The following is a 24,766-nucleotide window of genomic DNA, read 5'->3' on the forward strand; positions in this document are numbered from 1 at the left end:
AAAATTGCCTGTTCATATCCTTTGACCATTTATCAATTGGGGAATGACTTGAATGGTTATATATTTGAGTCAGTTCTCTATATATTCTAGAAATGAGGCCTTTATCCCTGAGCTTAGATGAACTTTTTCTGTAAAGAGTCAGATAGTAACTATCTTATTTAGGTATTTATATGAGAGAAAATATTTCCACAAATTTTTTTTACTAATGAAATTCAAAATATAACTGATTACAATTAATTGTAACACAGACAGACTAATGGCAAGAATATAATTTTGGGGGGGAGGAATAACATTTTGCTTAATTGGGGATTCAAAATTAGTGTTCCCTATCATCCAAACTGAGTGTAAACATTCATCTGTTAATGGGATTTTATGTATTTCATCTTCGAAGATATCTTTTCACAGAAATAGGCACTGCCAAATGCTGATATCAATCCACAAGCATATGATTTTAATGGAACACATTCAAAGCTTGGAAGACATTTTTAGAATTCTATTAGATTTTTCTCTTGATTTTGTCTTTTTAGCATCTCCTTACGTTACAGATTAAATACTTCCCACTGAAAGGGAGGTGGAATCTCCTCAGCTTAACAGTTCAATGATTTTGAGATATGGAAGTTTCTTTTGCACTTGCATCAAGGTCCAACAAGTGCTGTTGGGCTCATCCTCTAAGCTGCAAATGTGGGTCAGGATGGAGATCTTGGTTCTTGTTTCAACTCTGACAGCAAAAGAGGTGTATAAAGCAGCTTACCATTACTTGTGACTTAAACAACATTCATTGTCACTGAAGAAACTTTACCACAGTATAAATTTCACAGATAAGTGCTATTAAGCTTTTTAATTTTTGGCTGAATCAATTAAGAAACATTATCAAGTCTACAATCCAAAGCTAATTTCCAAAAGCTCTTTGGTGTTTGGTAATAGTGGTTGAGGGTGATTCATCTTATTCAGAAAAACTTCAATCTTGGTCCTGTGCTCAAAAAATCTTAACTCCCTCTGACTCCCTCTCCCCTTCTTGTTTTGACATGATGGATACGCATTGGTAATAATAGAAAATGCCATGTTATGGTGATACGTGGGACACCTGGGTTATCTCCACATCACTTCAGTTTAGAGTGCAGCAAGCAGCCGTGAGAAGGCATAAGAGAACTATATGTAGTCTCCTTTTTTAACCACTTGTCTGCTTTGAGGTGTAAGAGCAGCCACAGACTATGATATGGAAATGAATGAGGACTAATGAGCATGGCTGTGCTTCTATACAACTTTATTTAATGACACCGAAATAAGAATTTCATATAACTTTTATAAGTCACAAAATATTATTCTTTTTCAAAAATAGCAGGCCACATTTGGCCTGTGGAGCATAGTTTGCAGGCCCCTCAGATCTACAGTACTTCATTTGATGATCTCATCAGTTCCCATGAATTTAATTATTATCACTGTGAAGATGATTTTTCCTTTATTTTTAACATTTATTTAAAAATTTTTTGAGTTCCAAATTCTCTCCTTCCTTCCAGGCCCTCCCCTACCCATTGAAAAGGCAAGTAATGTCAATTATATATGTGAAATTCTGCAAAACATATTCCCGTATTAGCCATGTTTCAAAAAAAGCAAGAAAAATAAAGTAGGTGAAGAAAGTATACTTCAACCTGCATTCAAGAGTTCATCAGTTCTCTTTCTGGAGATGGACAGCATTTTCATCATGAGCCCTTTGGAATTATCTTGGATTGTTGTCGCGAACAGAGTAGCTAAGTCTTTCACAATTAATCATTCTTACAATGATTACAAATACAATACAATGTGTTCCTGGTTCTGCTCACCTCACTTTGCCTTGGTTCACATAGCTCTTCCCAGGTTTTTCTGGATCTAACCCTAACCTCTCTGCTCTCCTCCATTCATCTAGTGTACATCTTAAACTCACCACATCCATAGCTGTCTTTCCCCTCCAACTCCTTTCCTCTTCCTAACTTCTGGATCCACCATCATCCTAGTTACCCAGGCTCATCATCCTCAACTATTCCCTATCACTCACCCTATCCCCACCCATGGCCCCATTCAATCATTTGTTGCCCAAGCCTGCTGACTTTACCTCCATAACATCTCTCATGTATGCTCCTTCTCTCCTCTGACACAGTCATTATTTCATGCCTGGACTCTGGTAAGAGACCGCTGCTTGGTCTCCCTGCCACAAATCTCTCCCCATTTCAGTTTGTCCTCTATTCAAATGCCAAAATGATCTTCTTAAAGTACAGGTCTAAGCATGTTATCCAGCCCCCCCATATATGAACAAGATACTCTCTTGGCCCTGGGCACTTTTTCTGACTGTCCTCCAGGCCTGGAACTCTTTCCTTACATATCTCTACCTCCAAGATTCCTTCTAGTGCCAATTAAAATCCTACTTTCAAAATGAAATCTTTCTTGATTACCCTTAATGTGGGTGCTTTCTCTCTGATTATTATCTCCAAATATTCAGTCTAGATCTTGTCTGAATGTTGTTGGGAGCTATTTGCATGTTGCTTCCCCAATTAGAATGTCAACATCTTGGGAGCAAGGTCTGGTCTTTCTGGTGCCTGGCATACAGAAGGCACTTAATAAATGTTTATTGATCAAGCTTTCTTTTCTTTGTACCCCTAGCAATTAAGGAGAGTGCCTGAGGGCAACAGTAGGTGCTTAAAAAATGCTTACTGCTGTGGTCCTGGAACGCCCAACCTTGTCACTCTGCCCTTTTGGAATATTCCTCTTTGAAGTTCAAAATGCAGAGTTGTGCTTTCTACAAATAAAACTTGAATAGTATCACTAGGATGTAAAAATAGATAATGGAATCATATCAAGGAAAACATCCTTTTTTTAAGAAAAAGATACTCAATCATCTTGAGTACTTCATAGATTTAAACTTTCCTAAATTTGGATGCTACAATTTCATATGTATTTTCTTTGCTGAATTATTCTTTGCTATTATTTTTCTTGGAATTTCAGAATTAATCATTGGTCCTTTTCACAAAGGTGATGAAATGAACAACGACATCCACAATTTAGTTCCAATAAGGGAGGAGGCTGGTGAAGAATTACAAGTGATGTTAATGAGAGCTTGTGTCATCTGAAGCAGTAACCACAAACTTTAACCTTAGGTCCATTAATGGACTGGGAAGGGATGTGACAGTAAAGGATTAGGTTAGCAAAGCTTTTTATTAAAAATTGGCTTCAAGACCACTTACAGCCTTCTCAAAAGAATATAGGAGAAACAACTGCCAAGGTTAAAAAACAGATGCATATTTCAAAAGACAATCTAGAAACATGAGATTCTGAATTGTAATATTTCTAACATGTCTTATAAAATCAGAACATGTTTTAATTCTACAGCAGGGGTTGGCAAACTCTGGTCCATGGGCCAAATCTGGCCTGTTGCTTGTTTTTGTACAGCCCATGCTAGGAAACGTTTTTCTATTTTTAAATACAATAAACCTTTTATAAAAACATAAAACCTTGGCTCATGGGGGATACAAAAACAGCTACGTTTGGGCAAAGTTTGCTGAGCCATGTTCTAGAGCAATCATGAAAAGTGATACCTTATGCAAATACATAAAACTAAGCCAGAGGAAGAAAAGAAAGAATTGCAATGAAAATCTGGCTTTTAAAGTGCTACAATCAAGGAGAAAAAGGCTGTGTCCCTCCACAAAGCTTAGATTAGAACCCAACTTTTCCAACTCACATCACTACTGCTTCTTTTTTTTTTAGCAATGAGTCCCTTCTCATTCTTGATCCACAGTAGCTCAAGGTGCACCTATACCTGTATAACGATTGAGGCTCAGAACTGAACAGGAGAATAAGGCTGCAGGGAAAAAACTGGGCAAAGTTTTCAAGGATCCCCAATAGGCTGCTGCCAAAAAAGATAGTCTCTTTAATACCAATGCTAAATGGCTACAAATAATGGAATGTTACGACTTCGTAGGAATCAATACCTACCATGTATGTGGGGTCCTGTGGGGGACACTGCAGATACAACTTATTCCTTAGTCCTTATTCCAAAGGAACTTCTATTTTATTGTTAACTTAGCTTGTAAGCCCCTTGAGGACAGGGCCTTTTTTTGGGAGGGGGTGTTGTTTTTGGAGGAGACATGTAAATAATTAAGCACATAGAAGAACAGGGAAGACTGCTGAAATCTAGATGATCTCTATAATGTTCCCGTTCCACAGTCAACAAAGTAAATGAGGCACCAATCAGCTCCTTCTACTTGACAGATCATCCCTCTGGGGCTCCACCTGCATGATTTCTCAAGCCCGTGGGCATATTTTCTCCACCCACTCATCTGGGTTACTGATGTTGCATTAATTAAATGACTTGGTTCATGCAGTTCATCTATCAGGCAGCGAGTTTCACAGAATGCATAGGCATCCAAGGTGAAATGTGTCTGATAGTCACTGCTTCACTATGAGAGCTGGGTGCAAGGTCCTAGGCACTCAACTGAAAACCTGAGCCAGCAAATGGTGTGAAAGGGCAGAGAGCCTGGCATTTGTCTCGAGGTACAGGAGAAGCCAAGGAGCGTGTCCAATGAGTGGACAGGGAGTCAGGTATCTGTCAGCAAGCGAAGAGGGCCAGGAATCTGCATCTATAAGGGGGACAAGAGGCGAACAAAGCCATCTGGAAGTATCAGAAGGGCTGACCAAGGGGTGGGCAGCAGTGAGATCCCACTCTAAATTTAAAAAGCAGATTTGAGTCAGGGAATACAGCATCTGCTACTGATACTGAACAGAGTCCAAGAGAACAGACTTGGTGACATCTGCCTTGGCTGCATATGGTTTTTTAAAAATGTAATTCATAGTTCTCAATTGTGTACCAAATCATTGAGGAGTGTTCTCTGGACCAGTATAATTGTATATCATTTTTCTATTTTAAATAACTTTAATCACTATTTTATAGTGATAATTGAAACTGGTCATACTAGAATGACAAATTTCCCCCCAAACTAGCTTCAAAGTTTGAAAAGGGTTTATTAAGTGCCTATCGTGTGCCAAGCACTGGGTTAAGTGCTTTACAAATATTATCACAACAACATGTGAGATGGGTACTATTATGATGCTAATTTTACAATTGGGGAAACCGGTTAAATTTCTTGCCCATGGTCACACAGCTCGTAAATGCCTGAGGCTTGATTTGATCTTAGGTCTTTCTAACTTTAGGGCCCCCCCTCCAAACGCTATCCAAAATGTTTTTCATTATTTTCTAACTTATACTTTTCATCTCATTTGAAAGCAAGTAACAAACCAAGGCAATGTCATTTACAACAAATACTTATAAAGTTATTCAAAGAATACTTCTGATGTGTGAAATCACTGAAATAACAAAACTAATCTATTTATAAAAATTTAGTACTTTAAATGAAAAACACTTTCATAATGATTCATCTTAAAATTCGAAAACCATCCCATCATATGGAAGTGCACTAAGCAGCTGAGGGTTATTTCTATGGGTTACAGCCATGCCCAGGCGACTGAACACGTCTCCACTTGCCTTAATTCTTAGTTGGACCCCACAAAGCTTACACAACCTTCTTGGCATTTCAATCTGGACAAAACCCAGCCAGTCATGTGATGGTATCCTTTGCTTCCTTCTCTTGGGAGATTAAAGGCTATTTTAGGCCTGAGTGTACTGTAAAGTAAGCATACACAAGTGTGAATGTCTGCCCAGCCCAACAAGCTGTGCTCTATGTCATTGGGGCATATCTCCTGCCTTTAACACAGGCTGTGACTGGTCATCAATGATGAAGGAAGGCCAGGTCTCTACTTGACATTCTTTTATTTTTTCGGGAAAATTTAAGATTTAATCATCTCTTTATTTTCTGAGTTTAATAAAAATTAACTCTTTCGGACTCAAAGAGAACTAAAACAATGGGCAGTGAAAAACAATCCTAAAATGATAATTATTTCTTGAGAACTAGGCAAAAAGGTTGACTAACAGCCTATTAAAGAGAAGTTAATTATTCTTAAAAAGGATACCTGTACATTCACCATTAAATACTTAGAATCATCATGAGGTTATAAAAGTGACAATGTCAATAACAACTCCAGAGGGTTGATTACTGCTAAATGCAAGTCAATAAAAATGATGAAAACATCAGTGAGGAAGGAGGGATTATTGGGTATAAAAGAACAACGGGGATGATTAGAAAAATGATATGACCCTTGGTAAACATTCAAAGTGCCATGTCAATGAATCATCATCCTTGCCAAGTAAAAATCTGACTGTGGTGCTCCTGCGCTTAATACTCCTCTGTGGCTCCCGGTTGCCCTCCTCAGCACAGCCTTTTTAAAGCCTTTTACAATATGCCACTAGCCCACCTTTTCAGACATATTATGCGCTTGCCTTTCCTGCCCCGGTGACTCCTCATCTCAGGATCTCAAGCCTTGGATTCTTGTCACAAACTGACATCAGTGAATGGTTGGAATGTATTACCTCCTCGCTGCAATGGGGAAGTTACTCTTGACCCTGCTCCTCTCCCCACAGATCTTACCAAAATAGCCACTCCCAACAGACTAACAACAGGCCCTTTTAGGTTCCTGAATGTGGGATTCACATGGCAGCAGATACCCTCTGGATGAAAATCAAGTCTTCCTGGGAGGCCTGCTGAAATCAGTCCATAAACATTTACTGAACACCTACTATATGCCACATGTGTTAAATCTGGGGACACAAAGAAAAGAACAAGTCCCCACCTTCAAGGAACTCACATTCTATGGGAGTGACAATAAGCAGACAATACAACCACATGCAGGATAAAAAAGAAATAATGAACCCAAGGAAGGTACAAGAATTAAGAGGGTGCTGGGATTTACTTCCTGTACAAGATAAGATGTTAACTGGGATGTGAAGGAAGCTAAGGAAGTCAGGAGGCAGAGATGAGAAGGGAGAGCATTCCAGCATGGGGGGCGGCCAGAGGGAATAAATGGAGTCTGGAGATGGAGGAACAGGGCTGTTAGAACAAAGAGTGTGTGTGGGGAGTGTGGTGATGTTGGAGTTTGTCCATTAAAGGCCTGTGACATCACAGGGTGATGTCTTGACTCCTGTGTGACCTGAATTTAAGTGAGGTAGAGCTGCACAAAGTCATCAGCCTTACTCTTTTCCAGAATCACTGAAGTCCAGGGGCAGGACAAAAGTCAAGATGACTGCTGATGACCCAGGGTTCAGTGGATAACCTTGGTGTCTTTGATGTCTGATCAAGTTCTAAGCATTCCATAGCTTCTGCTTCAGTCACTTTCAGTGCTGGTGAAACAAAGTGCTCTCAACCACTCACTGCACCAGGAGAAGTTCTCATATACTTGGGGCAGACACCCTCCTAACTCACCGACAGGTTTGTGACCCTTTGGTTACCCTCAACCTGGTCTAGCCTGTCTGCCAAGATGATCTACTGAGGTGTGGCCACTGCACATGCTACAGCTCCTTGGAGCACAGGTGAGAGTGGGGAAAGGTGGACACCAAAGGTGGATGAGTAGCCCTCACCCCAGAGGTGCTAGTTCTCCCTGAACTCTATACACCTTGGAGTAAGGTGTAAGAAACTGCAAAAGACAGGAGAGGGCTAAGTGATGAAGGGCTTTACATGTCAAAAAGAGCATTTTGTATTTGATCCTGGAGGTGACAGGGGAGCTACTAGAGTCTAATGAGAAGAGTAGCCTGATCAGACCTGTGTTTTAGGAAAAACCCTTTAGCGGCTGAATGGAAAATGGACTGGAGTGGGGAGAGACTTGAGGTAGGCAGACCCCCCCCCCCCCCCCCCCCCCCCCCCCGAGCAAACGTTACTGCTACAATCCAAGTGTGAGGTGATGAGGGTCTTCAGCAGTGTGAGGTCAGGATCAGAGGAGAGAAGGGGCATACTGGAGAGATGGTGCAGTGGTGAACACAGGCCTTAGAAGCAGCCTGGCCATGGTAGGAGGGGTAAGAGAGCATGAGGAATCCAGATGACTCCTAGGTGGCCAAGCCTGAGGGACTGGGAGGAAATTAAGAAGGTGGAGGGTTTATGGGGGAAGAGAACGAGTTCTGTTTTGAGTTTAAGATATCTACAGGACATGTGGTTTGAGATGTCCGGAAGGCAATTGGAGATGTGAGACTGTTGGTCCATATAGAGGTTAGGGCTGGATAAGGAGATCTGAAAATCATTAGCACAGTGAAGATAATTAAATTCATGGGAGTTGATCACTTCAGCAAGTGAAGTAGAATAGTGAGAGAAGAGAGTCCAGGACAGAGAGCTCCGTGGGACTGCCACGGTTAGGATCCATGATCTTGAGGAGGATCCAGCAAAGAAGACTAAGAAGAAGAGGCTGGCTAGGGAGGAGGAGAACCAGGAGAGAGAAGTGTCCCCAAAACCTATAGAAAAGAGAATACTCAGGAGGAGTGAATGAACAGCATCCAGGTGAACTCTCTTGTGTGCTATGGCCCCCCATTAAGAACATGAGGTCTCAGAACAGTCTGGGGGACACTGTAAGCAATTAAATGCTTTGCTTTCCTTTTCTCCTAAGTTATTTCTTTTTTACTTATCTACTTAAACGGTGACATTTGCCAGGGCTAAGGTTACCTTCCATCTGCTCTGAACTTGTCTGGCCTGTCCCTATTTATTTATGGGTCTTCCACACTGGATTATAAAACTGTTTCAGACTACCTCTGCCCTCTCAGCACTATGAGTCAAGCACATACTAAGTACTTAATAAATGCTTGGGGACTGTCTGAAAATCCTGGGGAGAAGGACAACATCTAACAGGAACTTAAGAAATATCTACTGAAAACAAACCAACACCCAGGGCATATGGATCAAACTGAGCAGTGGAGATGGGAGACTCACCAAGTCTCCTACCATCAGTCTGATCTTGTCTGGCCTGAACCTCAAGGTACTGGTGAGAAATCACAGTACAGAATACAGCAAACTTCCACTCCAACTTCAGTCCACTAGGCCAAGAAAGGAGAAGGGCAATAACAATGAATTCTGCAGTCTCTCTCCTCCAACTGAAAGCTGACTGACCACTCAAGCCTGAAACTGGCTTACCCAGACCTCTCCTGGAGCTCTCTCTGGCCACCCATAATCCAGCTGAGCTTTCCTCCCACTGTTTCTAGGGCACACTCGTATCAGCTGATAAACCTGATCAAGCATTCTCTCCTAACCCTTCCTAAACCCAGGTGCACGTTGGCCCTGCACAGCTAAAGTCGCATGCAGACAACCTTCTGGCTGACTGTTCTCTGGCCTGGTATCAGTCCCTGGATAGAAACCCCAGATTTTACACTAGGATCCAAATAGGTGTTGAAAGAGGTCAAGGGGAGGTGCTTAAGTCTTCTTTAACTCCATTAGGACCCTCCACATTGAAGTCACTAAAGAAAGAGCTGCTGATTGTGTCCTTTTCAAAGGATTTGGCTACTCCATTTCAAGATTTTATTCCCAAAGCTGAAGGGACTTTCCCCATCACTGGAATTGCTGTGCCCTTGATTTTCTAAAACTAAAGGAAAATTTCTTCATGTGTATCAGTGGTCCCCAACCTTGAGGTGAGCTTCTACCCAGCACTTTTATGCTTGAGGGGAAGGCAATGGTGGAGGTGGGGATAAGGGAATTCTGGGAGGAAGGTCTTCTAACCCCTTGAATCCCAGGCTCTGTTGAGACAATACCAGGGCATGGCAGCTGGGTCTAACAACAAACAGTAAAAGAAGGCTTCAGAAAGACTTCAAGGCTTTTTGTGGTGCTAGGGGAGGGGGGGGCAGATTGCTTTATGCCTAGGCCTTTATCCCAAGTGGGAGCTACAGTGAGCCAAGATGAGGGCCTGAACTATGAAGGGAAAAGGTGACTTTGGCTAAAGTCCAGGGAGAGAAATCCACACCATCAAGATAAAACCATACATAGAGGACACAAAGGATCCAGAATGCCAAAGTAGATACAGTTAGCTAACTGACCCACAGTGCTAGATGGGGTGCGTGTCTGTGCACTGAGGGGGTAGAACAAAAACATCCCCAAATCTGTATGATGTAATTCATATGATAACATCTTATACATAAATTGATGGCATATGACATTTTATTATCAAATACACTTAAACATTTAATTATAGTGAAAATTATCTAAACCTGTGAAGTTCTGAAAAGGGGGACTGTTTTCACAGGAAGCACTGGAGTTTTTAGACTCCAGGCTCTAATAGGCTCTTGATCTGGGAAGGCAGAAAGGACAGGAAGACAGTTTTGGAGAGGTTAATAATCTTACTTTATTCTAGTCTAATCTTCTCAATGGGAGCACCAACTCCTACAGCATTTCCTAATCACCATTCTCGCAGGGCCAACAGGGAACAGGGGCAGCTACCCCTATGTCTTGATGGGGTCAATTAAGACAGGCACAGCATTCCAGCTTGTGCACTCTCCTAAATCCCCTCAAGCCTCAATGGGAGCCAGTTGAGGCATGTACATGTATTCCTCTATGCATTACCCACATACCAAAAGCCCATGGGTACCTCCTAAGCCTTGATGGGGGCTGATCAAGGCATACACAGCATTATACTGTCATATTCCCCTCTGACTTTCCCACTAACTGATCAGTGCCCACTTGATTTATAGGGCAACAGACAAGGTATATTGCCAGCAATAGCCTCATAGATTAACTTTAGCAACTTCACATATGCTAAGTGAACTAAGAACCAATTTGGATGGAGCTCCTCCTCAATGTGGAGAAGCCTTCTTGTTCTGGGTGATTCCTGGGTGTGGCCTCCAATTAAATCTTCAGGGGAGAGGCTATGTGCTAGAGGCATTCAGCCTCTAGGTCTTTTCATAGCTTTTGGTTACATCACTCAGGTTATTTATTCCAGACCATAACTGTGCATTTTTAGAATACACTCAAGTCATTAATACCCTGCATATTCCTCCTCTGTCTCTCAGTTGGTTTTTAGGTGCCCTGAAGTCTTGATCTTTCAATAATTCTAGCATCCCACAGTTCCCAGGTAGCATCAAGAAAATAGTAATGTTAAAAAAAAATTTGAGTGTTTTTGCATTAGGCAGTAGTTTGGGATTGTGAAAAGCACTGAGGAATTTCACAAATGTAATCTAGCCTGTTCCTAGTTCACTTCTGAGCCCAATTCACCTGCAGTCACAAATACCTTCTATCTATCCACCCAAAATGTTGTACTGTTTTGGTAACTGGCATTTTTCGGTTATTTAGATTACTAGGTTGATCTCATTTAAGTGGTTGTTGGTCTCACTAAGAAGACCCTGTAGCATTCTGAGAGCTTGCTGAAATCAGTACAATAACAACTACAAACAGCAGTGTGATGGTGAGGGTCTCACCATCTAAAAGGAGCATTCATTTCCATTTGGATGCTGAGCGGACATTCTCCATGAGAGAGAACACTTTTGGTAAGTATGTAATCTCCTTTGCTTGACATTGGTAATCAGAAGATTGTTATGTGATTTAAGTAGAAGAGACAAGATGATGTGAGAGTGACAAAGGCAACGTGTGGTGCAGAGGGCTGGACTGATCATAGATTTATCCTTTCCAAGCTAAATATTCATATTCATCAAAAGTGACACCCCTCCAAGGCAAAATGACTACCAGAAGAATTAATGTTAACAAATTAGAGCTCTTCTCTGAGCATGAACAGTTTGATGCTAATTTGCAGGGAAAGTTGAGCCAACACATAGCTGGCAACAGTGGAGCAGAAAAGGAGTGGGCAGCTATCAGAGATTTGGTGTACAAGCACTGCATCTGCTCATCTGGGTCAGAACACTTGCAAACACCAAGACTGGTTTGATGAAAATGATGAGGAAATTCAGAAACTGCTAAATGAAAAACGAGAACTCTACAAGATATACCAGCAGGATAGTTCATCCACCTCTAAGAGGGCAGCATTTCATTTCATCACAAGCAAAGCTTAGAGAGATGCAGGATTCCTGGCTCAATAAGAAGGCAGATGAAATTCAGTTTTATGCTGATAGTAACAATTCAAAGCACTTTTATGATTCCCTGAAAGCTATTTATGGACCAAAAATCTATGGTGCATCACAACTACTCAGTGCTGATGGAACCACATTGATTAGTGATCAGGACATGATCCTAGAGAGATGAGCTGAACACTTACATAGTGTTCTCAACAGATCATCATCAATCAATACTGAGGCCACTGACTGTTTACCTCAGGTTGAAGTCAATTCCTCCTTAGCTGAACTTCCATATGAAGAAGAGGTTTTAAAGCTCATTAGGCTCCTCTCATGTGGAAAAGCACCTGGTGCTGATTCTGTTCCAACTGGGATTTACAAGGTAGGGAGACCCCTGCTCATACAAAAGCTGACTGAAATTTTCCAGGTTATTTACCAAGAGGAAGTCATCTCCCGGGAGTTCAAGGATGCCTCCATTATCCATCTCTATAAAGGTAAAGGGAATATGTTGTCCTGTGACAATCACAGGGAGGTCTCTCTCTTAACTCATTGCTGGCAAAATTTTTGCTAGACTCCTCCTTAATAGGCTGACCCTTCACCTGGAAGATGGTCATATACCTGAGAGCCAGTGTAGCTTCACAATGGGCCAAGGAACAGCTGACATGGTGTTTGTGACAACTTCAGGAGAAATGACAGGAGCAGAACAGAGGTGTGTACACAACGTTTGTAGATTTGTTCAAGGCCTTATGGAAAATTATGTCAAAATTTGGTTGCCTGGAGAAGTTCATCATTATTGTATGTTAATTTCATGATGGCATGTTTGCCCGGGTTCTGGATAGTGGACAATGCTCTCTTGCCTTCCCAGTCACCAGTGGAGTAAAACAGAACTGTGTGCTTGCTCCCATGCTTTTTAGCATGTTTTCAGTCATATTGTCAAATGCTTTCAAGGATGAACACGGCATCAAGGTCAGCTTCCATACTGATGGTAAGTTCTTCAATTTGAAAAGGCTACAAGCCAAGACCAAAGTGGAGAGGGTGTTGGTGCATGATTTTCGGTTTGCAGATGATTGTGCACTCAATGCAGCCTCTGAAGCTGAGATGTAATAAAGTATGGATCAGTTCTCTGCTGCCTGAGTTAATTTTGGCCTAATAATTAACATCAAGAAAATCCAGGTGCTCCATCAGTCACCACTACACCACTCATACGTGGAACCATCAGTTACAACAAATGAAGAAGTTTAGAATGCTGTGGATAAGTTCACTTACCTTGGTAGCGTGCTTTCCAGGGATGTACACACTGACAATGAGGTTGATACAGGCATTGCCAGAGCTAGCTTAATGTTTGGGAGGCTCTGAAGAAAAATCTGGGAGAGAAGAGGTATTAGAATCACTACCAAACTGAAGGTCTACAGAGCCATTGTGCTGACCTCATTATTGTATGCTTGTGAAACATGGTCGGTCTACCAGCACCATGCCAGGAAACTGAATCGCTTCCATTTGAACTGTCTTAGGAAGATTCTGAGGATCATCTGGCAGGATAAGGTACCAGACACTGAAGTCCTTGCTCAAGCTGAACTACCAAGTATTCAAACTATACTTCAAAGAGTGCAACTCCAATGGGCTGGCCACACTGTTCGAATGCAAAATGTACTCTTGCCAAAAAGACTATTTTATGAAGAACTCACATGGGGCAGGCAATCACATGGTGGTCAAAAGAAGCAATACAAGGACACTCTCAAGGTCTCTTTCAAGAACTTTGGATTTGACTGTGCAACATGGGAGACGCTGGCACAGGATTGCTCAGCATGATGTGTCCACATCAGAAAGGGTGATGTGCTCCATGAGCAAAGCAGAACTGAGACAGCACAAAGCAAACACAGGCAAATTTAGAGTATCCACCCCAGGTATTCACACAGACTATCTGTGCCCAACCTGTGGTAGAGCATTCTGAGCTCATATTGGTCTGATCAGCCACAGATGGACACACTGAAACTTCACTTTATCATGGAGATATCATTTTGGTTCTCTTTGAGAACAAAGGACAACAACCATACCACAAACCAACCAACAAAATTATAGCTGTGGCTATATTTATCAGAGAATCTTGTAGGATCTTAACATGTTAGAGAAAGACTTGCTTAACCAGTCTGTTTTGCTTTATCTTTTTTGTCAAGGATGTTCTTAATATGGATGTAAATTATTCTCACAAATATTTTGAACAGGTATGAAGGTGAGTGATCAAAAAGTGACATGGTGGCCAAAAAGTCGAATACTATCCTAGGCCATATTAGTAAGGTGTATGATCCTAAATGAGGGAGATGATAACCCAACTCTATTCTGTTTTACAAATCTTAAAGTGCTACATATATATTACTATTTTGATTTATTTTGTTTGGCTCTAGAAAGTGGAACTATAAAGCCCAGGTACAGAAAAGCAGATTTTAGCTCAATGTAAAAAAACCCTTCCAAATAACTGGAGCTATTCCAAAATGGACATGGAGGCCTAGGGAGGGGTGGGCAGGCAGATGGGGAGGCCCTCATCACTAGAAAGCTTTGAATAAAGGTTGCAAGCTGAACATTTACTTACTGATTAGTCAGGCAATGAGTACACTGTAAAAGGAACTCTTGGTCTGGGATAGATGAGTGGTCCTTTTCAACACTAAGATTCTGTATTTCCTTGTCCTACTTACAATCATAAAATGTTAAACTTTGGAGGGTACATGATAGGCCACTGGGTTTCCCATTTTTTAAGCTCCAATGGGCCTGGATCCTAGATAAACATAGTTAGAATTTTGTGGGTTCTGGATTGGTGAGATATTACAATTTAGCAAATATTCTCTATTAGGAAACAAATGATGGTCTCTAAGAGGCTGGGACTAAAATTGATCTCAACACAACAAAATAATGGTCTGCAAATAGAACTGTCTTCCTAGAGAACCAAAACTTGTTCCTGACCACCTACTACATATCACAGCTAAAGTTCGTTAAAGCTCACCATCATGAGACCTTTTCTCTATGGTACCCTACCTTATGTAGGTAGGTGCCTTGCTTAGGGCCATGTTGCCAGGATGTGTCATGAGGCAGCTCCCTAACTACTTTGCCACACTGCCTTTTCATAACAAAACCTTCAAATTCAGTCAGAAAGTGTCTCTACATTGACCTATGTCAGATTCACTGTATCTTTTGAGATTTGGGAGGTCTTCATGATCTGGAATGTCCTCATCCTGATTTTTTGTTGACCAAACACTATGCAATCTTCAAAAACTAGCTCAAATTTGAACTCTTCCAGGAAACTTCTGCTGGTTTCAGCAAAGTTAATCTCTCCCTCCCTTGTTCTGAAATTCTGAATGCACTTATGGTTTATACCACACAACTTAGAAATCAATATTTCCTTTGAGGTATGGGTTTTGTGTCTCCTTCATTAGTGCCTGGGACATGTAAAAATTCTTAGACCTCCTTAAGAGAAAAAAGTGAAAAGAGATGAGGTAATATGAAATGCAAATGGGATTATCACAAAAATGAATAAATTGGAAAGAAGACTAATTTTAGATTGTTACTCATGAAAAAGGGGCTTCATTCTGAGTAAAACAAATTATGGAAAGACCTAATTTGGAAAAAAAATTTGGCATATTGTGTCAAATTACTTAGCACGTACCATATAGAAAAGAAAGTCATTAAAATCTCCACCCTTACTAAACCCATGTTAAGGGGGATTCTGGGAATAGTTGCAAATGGATTACACAGGCAAATTACTCTAGGAATAAAAAGCCAATAGCTGCTTGTTGTTGTGGATTTCTTTTCCTCTTGAGTCAAGGCCTTTCCACCCTCACAAGAACCAATGCAAAGTGTTATGAAGGTTTTGTTCAGAGAAATTATATGGTATTTTTTTTTTTGGCACATATAGAGATATTGGCTGTGTTAAGAGTGGCAGTTGTTGGCCAGGTTAGGCTGGCCTATCTCCAACCATCCTTAATATCTGCACATGGTGAAATGTAAGATTCAAACTATTAAGACTGCTTGGGAAAAAGTAATTCAGTGGTTTTACCAAGTGGGCAGACAGGACACCTATAATTCCAATGACCATCAATATCCACAGATAGCAGACTGGCAATAAGCTCAGTGAGATTTTATTTAGATGAAGACTATTCTGTTTTAGACTCACAAATTCATGGTAATTTTGCCCTTAACAGGAATGCCTGTAGGATAAATGAGTATCTGTGTTGCTCAACAATGACTGCTTATCTAACTCTCCTCCACACTCAGTGGAATGGGTCTGCTCTGGTGCTCCAATTTCTCTCACACCACTCAGTCTGGTACCTTGCCAACTCAGTGGTCTGCCATCTCATCAGGTCCTCACTAACACCTTAGACTCTTGCTCCTTAGTGCCTATCATGAAATCCTAGAACTTTAGTGCTAAAAGAAGGCCTTCAGGATTATCTAATCCATGGGTTCTCAACCCAGGGTCTTTGAAGTTGTTTTTTTAAAATAATCTAAAATAATAATTTAAAATAATGATAACTGTATTTCGATAAAATTGGTTGCTTTTGTAATCCAACATATTTTATGTATTAAAAAACATGATTCTGAGAAAGGGTTCATCAGTTTTACCAGTGACTACCAAAGGAGTCCAAGACATGGGTTAAGAAACCATAAAATGAAGCCCATGTTGAGCATGGAGGAGGCCTTTGGAGGGCCATCAGAATTGTGTTCCAGTATTTGGAAGGTAGCCCTACTTTGAAGATGATTCAATTCGATCTACTTAGCAGCAGAGGAAGGGCTGGGTGGAAGGAAGTTGCAGAGACACGCTGGTGCTCAACAATAAAACAAACGATGCACAGATGAACAAAAAGGCCTGTGTTTTGCCATCATCTGGCCAGTTAGCAGTGGAGCCAAGACAAGAATCCATGTCTTCTGGCCCAATGAATTCTTTCCATACCTGATACAAAACATTCCACTAGGCACAGGTTACTTTTCCCCCTACAATAACACTGCAGACAGTTCCACAAATCTCTCTGCTCATAAAATAATAGTCTTGGCCCGCTTCAACATTCAGGATAACTTCATTTTGAACTTTGCATTCACCCATGTTTCACTGTTCTCTTGCTGATTCAGGATTTCCACTCTCACACCTACATTAGATAATGCAAGCCTACAGACCCCCTGAGCCTCCCAGCCCATTATCACGGCACAGACCCCTCCTCTTCATCTGACTATTTTATTGAGGAGCTCCAGGACAGCATGAGAACCGACTGGGGCCCTATCCTCTCTACTTCTGGATTCTGGCTTTTCTATAATTGTTCCATTTTTCAGAGGAACAGAAAGCCCCTGGAGTATCTTGAAAGTGACTGTCTTAAGTCCTACTGGGACTTGGCTCCCTTTCCCTCCTCTTGGCATTTTGACCATTTTCCAGGCTTCTTCCTTATGTTTACAGAATGGAAGTGAAAGGTGAAAGGGAAAGGGCAGGAATAGGAGAGCAAAAAAGAAAGGGGACTAAGTGAAGCATCCTTTTTAAAAAAAATGTAGAGAACAGAACAAAAAAAAAAAAGCCTCGAAGAGCAACAGACAAGTAGGAAAGTTTTGAAAGCTATAGGGTGAATTTCTCGCCAATAATACCATGTCTATAATATTTCAAGGTTTGAAAACACTTTACACAGATTGTCTCCCTAGTTCTCACAAGCACTCTGGGAGGTCAGTGCTGTCATTTATCCCCATTTTGCACATGAAGAAAGTGAAGCTCAGTGAGATTAAGTGCTTTTGGTCAGATAGGTAAAAACCATCTTCAGAAGGATCTGAACCAAGGTATTCCTAACTCCAAGTTCATCAATATATTCATTGCACCACTTAGGTGGTGCAGTGCATAGAGAGTGGCCTAGAGTCAGGAAAACCCGAGTTCAAATCCAGCCTCAGACACTTGCTAGCTGTATGACCCTGGGCAAGTACTTCACCTTGTTGGACTCAGTACCTCATCTGGAAAATGAGCTGGAGAAAGAAATGGCAAACCTCTCCAGCATCTTTGCCAGAAAAATCTCCAATGGGATTCAGATTTGAATATGACATAAATTTTCATATCAGGCAAGCTCTCAATCTAAAATGAGATGAGTTCAATGAGTTCAGCTCCATTTCTTAATGAATAATCCTTACTCTGTAAAGTATTTTTTCCTTTGCATCACTAGGAAAAATTTTGAGGTATTGGTCAATGTTTTAATGTAAGTGCTTCTCATAAAAAGAACTCTGGCTCCTTGGCAAAATAGCAGGAAATCATACATACTTATTTGGAAATAAACACTCTATCTAATTGTCTGAGCTGGAAAAAAAAATCCTAGGCTGAAAAGATACCCCCAAACTCTATGAATACCCATGTGAGTTTCTGTTTGAGATCCTGTAACCTTTAAGACCTCATGCAGGCTGCATCTGCCATCCTGCACAGGAAATGACTCCCCAGGAAGGCTCTGTTTTAAAGAGTCATGGAAAGAGACTGGAAAGCAGCCAAAGTGGACATACTTTCAGCCTTTCTATTTCATTCTGACAGCTATTTTCTCAGGTGCCTGAAGCCCCTTGCTGCCTTCAAGGGCAAAGAAGCAGTATGGGTGGGGGCAAGGAAATGAACTGAAAAAAATGAACTGAGAAAATAAAACAAAACCCTTTCCTAAAAGACCAATCACGGTTCACTCTGGCAATTCAGTGGGGCAAAGTTCAAACCCTTCTAATGCAGAGATTGGGTTCTGGATGAGATAATGCGTGGGATCTGCTGTCTGCTAGGAGGGTATGGTTAGTCTCTCTCTCTCCCCACCCCTCTTTCTAGTCCACAAACATGCTCATCACTCCATCCTAACACATAGCTCTCCTCTGACTCCTGTCACTCTTTTCTCTTTCTTGGGGGACATCTCAAAAGACCACCAGATCACCAGCCTTAAAGATCATGTATCCTAACTCCAAGGAGGTGAGCCAGCTGGTCAGGGTCATCAAGCTAAAGGAGCAGAGCTGGGATTGGAGACCAGCTCTGCCCAAGCCCCTCTTCTTTTCATGTCTCCACTAAAATGAACACCTAGGGACTCAGCTCCCACAACCTCTGGAATGTGACTTCAGTTGTTATCCAACTTGTCTCTCCATGTCTCTTCTAAAATCTTCCCCTCCTTGGTTTCTGTAGTATCGTACCTTTCTGATGCCCACCATTTTTTCTTATTATTTGTTCTCTCCCTCTCCACCACCGTACAAGCCTTCTAAGTGGTTCTCTCAGCCTCCAATTTCTCAGTCCTTACCCATACTCTGCCTTGCTGGTCTCATCCATACTTTTTGTATTTCTCTTTGATCTTGATCTTACTATGTTCTAGACTGGCACTCAGGTGCTATAGTGGATAAGACACTGGGCCTGTAGTCACAAAGGCCTGCGTGCAAATCTGGCCTCAGACACTTACTGGTTATGTGACCCTGGGCAAATCGTTGAACCACTGCCTGCCTCAGTTTTCTTATATGTAAAATAGAATAACAGTACCCACACATCCCAGGGTGATTGTGAGGTTCAGATGAGATGTCCATAAAGTGCTCTGGCAAACCTTAAAGCCCTCTATAAATGCTTGTGATGGTGATGGTGATGATGACATTAGACGTTGGGGGATGCAAAGACACAATAGTTCATGTCTTTAAGCATCTTATATTTGAGCAGGTGAAAAAATGTTCAAACATTTAAGAGAAGATAAATACAAAGTGACCCTTTTATTGGGGGAGGGAGGCTGGGTAAAATTTCCTGTAGGAGGCAGCTGCTGAGTTCAGGATGTTAAGAGGTGGGGGTGAGGAGGGAGGGAGCTTCTGGTATAGGGGACAACCTGTGAAAAGGTGCAAGGATAGGCGATGGAATGTTGTGCACAGGTACAGCAAGGGGGTCAGATGATCTGGAATTTGAGACTGTATGAGAGGTAGCACCCTCTAAGATGCGTAGAAAAACAGTGCTTTAAAAACCAGAGGAGTTGTACTGGACTCTAGGACTACCAGGAAACCATTGGAACCTGTGCAGGGAATGATCTGGCCAGATCTACTCCTTGGGCCTCTCACCTCGGCAGCTGTGTACGGTAAACTGGATGGGGGTGACACATGAGGCAGGAAGTGGCACCCACAGAGTAATGTACCAAAGCTGGTCATTTCTCCGAACCAACACAGGGAGACTTTTCTTTCTATCACATTGGTACCAGGAACAATCCTTTCCATGGGGTAATTTTTAAACATGATTTCAAATGACTATAAAGACTGACTCTAACACAGGCTCTGAGATTAGTTTCTCAGGGACAGGGTACAAGAAACAGATGGAACTGAGAGACATGCACGCTCACTGTGTCAACAGCCACCTTCTTAAGCAAGGCCTTATAAAGCTCACTCCAAAGTCTGAAAAGGCACTGAACATATCACAAACAGAAAACCTCATCCCAGACAAAGCACTCATACCCAATAAATAAGTCCTGGGGTTGAAAAGAGGATCTAAGGTCACTCAGGCTTAATCCCAGTGTGCTATCTTGCAGAACACTTACCAAGATTTCTTTGGAGATTCTTCACATACCACCAAGAGACCACTTCTCCCCTCGGAGCCATCACACACATAGTTGCTTTATTTACCTTATTTTCACTGCTTCAAGGAAGGGCTCCAAACTCCCTATTCTAGCAATAGTTTGGTTTTTTTTTTAAGGTGGCATTATCATTCCCATTTTGTAGAGTAAGATTCAGAAAGATTAGAAAAAACACAAGAAGTTACTGATTGAAGACCACAAGTGTCTGAGGAGTTATTCATGAAAATTTAGCTTTATTTTTTCCTATTAAGCATTTATTCTGTCTCTCCTCCCCCATAAAAAGACAAACAACTCTAGTAACAAATACATGTAGTCAAGCAAAATCTAATCGCCACATTGGCCATATCCAAAAGTACGTCTCATTCTGCATCGGGAGCTCATTACCTCACTGTTGGAGACTGGCACCATACAGTTCTTCAGACCCTGGGCATCACAGTTTGTTGTTCCTTCCGCTGAATAGAGTTCTCAAGGCTTTCAAAGTCGTTTTCCTCTTTAATGTTGTTATTATTATATACGCTGTTCTCCTGGTTTTGCTCACTTCACTTTGTATCAGTTCATGTAAGTCTTCCCAGTCTTCATAATCTGGTCCCTTGCTACCTTACCAGCTTCCCAGTCCCCTAGGCCTGGAATTTTCTCCTCAAGTCTCTGCTTCCTGGGTGCCTTGCCTTCTGTTCAAGTCTTAGTCAGAATCCCACCTTCTAGAAGAGGACTTCTCAGATGCCCTTTAACACTAGTGCTTCTTCAATTTATCCTTTCTGGAGCTTATTTGTAGAGTCAGTTGTTTGCACGTTGTCTCCTCCATTAGACTATACGTGAACTCCTGGAGAGCAGGGGCTGTTTTTCACCTTTCATTATATTCCCAATTCTTAGCCTGCTACTTGGAACAGAAGGCGCTTATGAAGGATTTCTTGACTTGATTTCTCTGAACCTTTCATGCATTATTTCCTTCATAATGAGGCAATAATATTACACTACTTTCATGTATTATGATTTGCTTAGCTATTCCCCAATAGATGGCTAACTCCTTGGTGTCAAGGTTTTTGCTACTAGAAATATTTTTGTACATATGGGCTCTTTTCTGAGGCAAAATACTAAAACAGGTCTCCCTGATTCCACTAATTAATCAAATAAAGCTCCCTTTGTTTTCTCAACATTTAATCAACTATTAATTGGTTGCCTCGCCTACAATTTTGTTTGCACCTCATTACATTTATTTTCTACCCTGAATTATTATCATTTATGTATCTGTCTTATCCCAACCACTAAGCTCTTGAATGAAAGGATTATCTCATTAATCTCTGCTATCTTACCTATTGTTTCCTACAGTGCCTTGCACATAGTAGGTGCTTAATTACATATTTGTTCAATTGACTGATGTTTCATACTTAAATCAAAAAAATTTATCTCTTAGCAATGATTACATAAGGACATTTTAAACTACACAGACTTCTTATTCAGCTTGATGAGCCACTAGAGTGGCTCCAATTAATTATTGACCAGACCTACCCCAAATTGCTTCTAGCTAAATCAAATCCACTTCAAAACTACCGTCTTCAAAGTTATCCTCACCTCTCAATTAGAAAACTGGAAGGTCTTTTTTAGTCCTCCTTCTTGTGACACTCCTGACCACTGAACCCTCACCCTCCTTGGATTTTCTTGCCAGCAAGAAAATCTTTCCTGAAGCAACTTTTGATTTTTCTGGAACTGTCTGGCTACTCCTCATTTCTCTCTGCTGGATCATTACCTACGCCCTGTTTGCAACTGCCAGTGAACCCCAAGGCTCTGAGTCCAAGGCCACTGCCATCATTCTCTTTCAGAGATTGCATCATTTCCCATGGATTCAATTACAACAATTTAGATGACTCCAGATCTCTGTATCCCTTCCCAGTCTCTCTCCTGAGATGCAGTCCCATATTACCAAATGCCTGGTGGGCATTCCCATGGGAAGTCCAATAGTCATATCAAACTCAACATATTCCAAACATAACTCATTATAGTCTTCCTGTTTACCACCTCCTACATTGGTAACTTTTTAAATCAAGAGTTAGTAACAATAGAGAGCTATATTAAATACAAGATACAAATGTTGGGGGTGGGGGAACAGCTCCATCTATGACTCCTTTGGTGTTAATATTCCATGGTTTCCAGGGTGGATCTAACTTGACCTGTCATCTCCAGATTTTCTCCAAGATCTATCTCCCATTTTTATAGATGGAGAATATTCTCAAGAGCATGAGTTATATCTATTTGAAATATTCAACCAATAATTTTTCTTCTTTAACTTGAAAAAAAAATACTCCTTTTAAGAGAAAGAATTTACACTGAAAAAAAAAAAAGATTTTTGATTGATGTATGCCTGTGTATGAAATGACGGAAAACTACCCCTAAGTGACACACTGCCATATTAGTTATTAGTCAGGATACTGCATGGGAAACATAACTCCAGGGCCTCCTCATGAAAAACAGGCAGCCACAGCTGCTTCTAGGGGGAGCTATGCTCTAGAGGCTCCAGGACAGACTGGGAGCCCGGCTGACCACCGAAAGCCTGCTCTCCTCAGCAGAGGCCTGACCACAACAGCTCAAGAGGCACTGGCATCTCAGGCAGCAGGTGTGCATCTCACATCAATGACCCCATCATTTGGGATGCTTTAAGAAGAGTCATTCCAGAACAGCAGCCAAGTTATAATGTAAAATGAAGGAGTCAGACTTACGTATTCCTTGACGTTTTTTGTTTTCACAGCTTTGTAGGAATAATAAGCAGGATACAATATTCCAAAAATCAACCTGGCAAAAAGCAAAAGGTGTGAAAAACTAGTTAAGTTTTTTCAATGACAGAATACTTTAATATCATTATAAAATTAATATAAAACACATGAAAAATTTCATTTTTACATGAAAAATGTGTAATAGATTACATTTGTCATTGGAAATCTGCTTATTTCTTCTAAAAGGTGAAGTCGAGGCAAATTTGTTACCTTGTTATTTTAAGTATCAGTCTTATTGGACTCTCTGGCCTGTCAATACTAGACTGTCACAATAAACATCTCAACACTTCAGGGTCTGGTTTTAACTGGATTCTTGACTAGCTAACTAGACAATGTGAGTTATGGAGCAGAGGTTGGACTCCATGACAAAAGTATGTTTTAAACCCAGTAGTAGAAACCCAAGGTTCCCCTCTGTACCTTGTTCAGTCCTTCCTGAACCCTCCACATGGCATTCTGTTCAGTCTCTGCTTTCTAAGTACCTCCAAAATCTCACTTTCTCAGAATAGCTTGGCTTTTATTTTTAAGTCATGATGCATAAAACTTTGAATCTACCGATTAACAAAACATTATCTTCTTATATACATATCCTTTAACTGGGTCCTAATGGGCAGCTTCATAGCACAATGGTTAGAGCACTGGCCCTGCTGTCAGGAAGGACTGAGTTCCAATCCAGTCCCAGACACTTACTAGCCATGTGACCCTGGGCAAGTCGCTTAACTTCTGTCTGCCTGAGTGTCCTCAATTACAAAATAAGAATAATAAAAGAAACTCCTTCCCAGGATTATCTAAGGATCAAATAAGATAACAATTGTAAAGTGCTTAGCACAATACCTGGCACATAGTAGGCATCATATAAATGTTAGCTATTATAATTATTAACATAAAACAATATATAATCACCACAGCTATTTGTTAATGGACACCAGTAATAGTACAGATGACTCACAACACATTTTCATTAGGATTAAAAATTTTTTTTTTATAGCAGAACCGCTATATTTTACTTAAAATATCAAAATCACCTTGTATCCCCAGAGCATCTACTAAAAGAGGAGGGGCCCAAGAGAATAAATAAAATAATGGGAGTGGTCCAGAAACATCCTAGGAGGCACAATAAAGATAGCTTTGGAGCATACATTTGTTAAAGGTTACATACAAAATGAAAATGCAAATGGCTGAGCTGGCACTGTGATCCTATGTGCTTGGGGATAAAGTCCTACTGAAGTATATGTCCTGACCAAAGATTGAAGGCCTGGTAATACCGGTGAAGAACAACTTGTGGGTTGTGGTTTTTAAGCTGACCCTGTCTGTACTTCTTTTCTCAAGGTTGTTGAAACACAGGAAGGTCCAGCATTAGTCATATTTCCATTTCTCAGGCTTGTGTGAATCCTTTAGAATGTACAGGAAGCTGTAACGAAGGTTTGCACTTTAAGGAAACAGCCCATCTCCTGTGCATTTCCAAACAGCATGGTATCTCCAAACTCAAACTCACAGCATTCAAAATAAAAACTGGTTCCAGAAACCAGTTCTCCCTCCAGATTTCTCTAGTTTGATTATTGTGT

General features: G+C 41.0%; 1 protein-coding gene across 5 annotated transcripts in view; it reads right to left on the reverse strand.

Moving 5' to 3' along the window:
- Positions 1–24,766, reverse strand: part of REEP3 (receptor accessory protein 3) — an 84,775-nt gene that overhangs the window by 34,451 nt on the left and 25,558 nt on the right. For all 5 annotated transcript variants that reach the window (XM_072628846.1, XM_072628845.1, XM_072628849.1 and 2 more), the window contains exon 2: positions 23,151–23,223. In XM_072628846.1, the coding sequence (XP_072484947.1) occupies positions 23,151–23,223 (73 nt within the window). The remainder of the gene's footprint in view (positions 1–23,150; positions 23,224–24,766) is intronic.

Source organism: Notamacropus eugenii, chromosome 1 (assembly GCF_028372415.1).
Source record: "Notamacropus eugenii isolate mMacEug1 chromosome 1, mMacEug1.pri_v2, whole genome shotgun sequence".
Taxonomy (NCBI): domain Eukaryota; kingdom Metazoa; phylum Chordata; class Mammalia; order Diprotodontia; family Macropodidae; genus Notamacropus; species Notamacropus eugenii.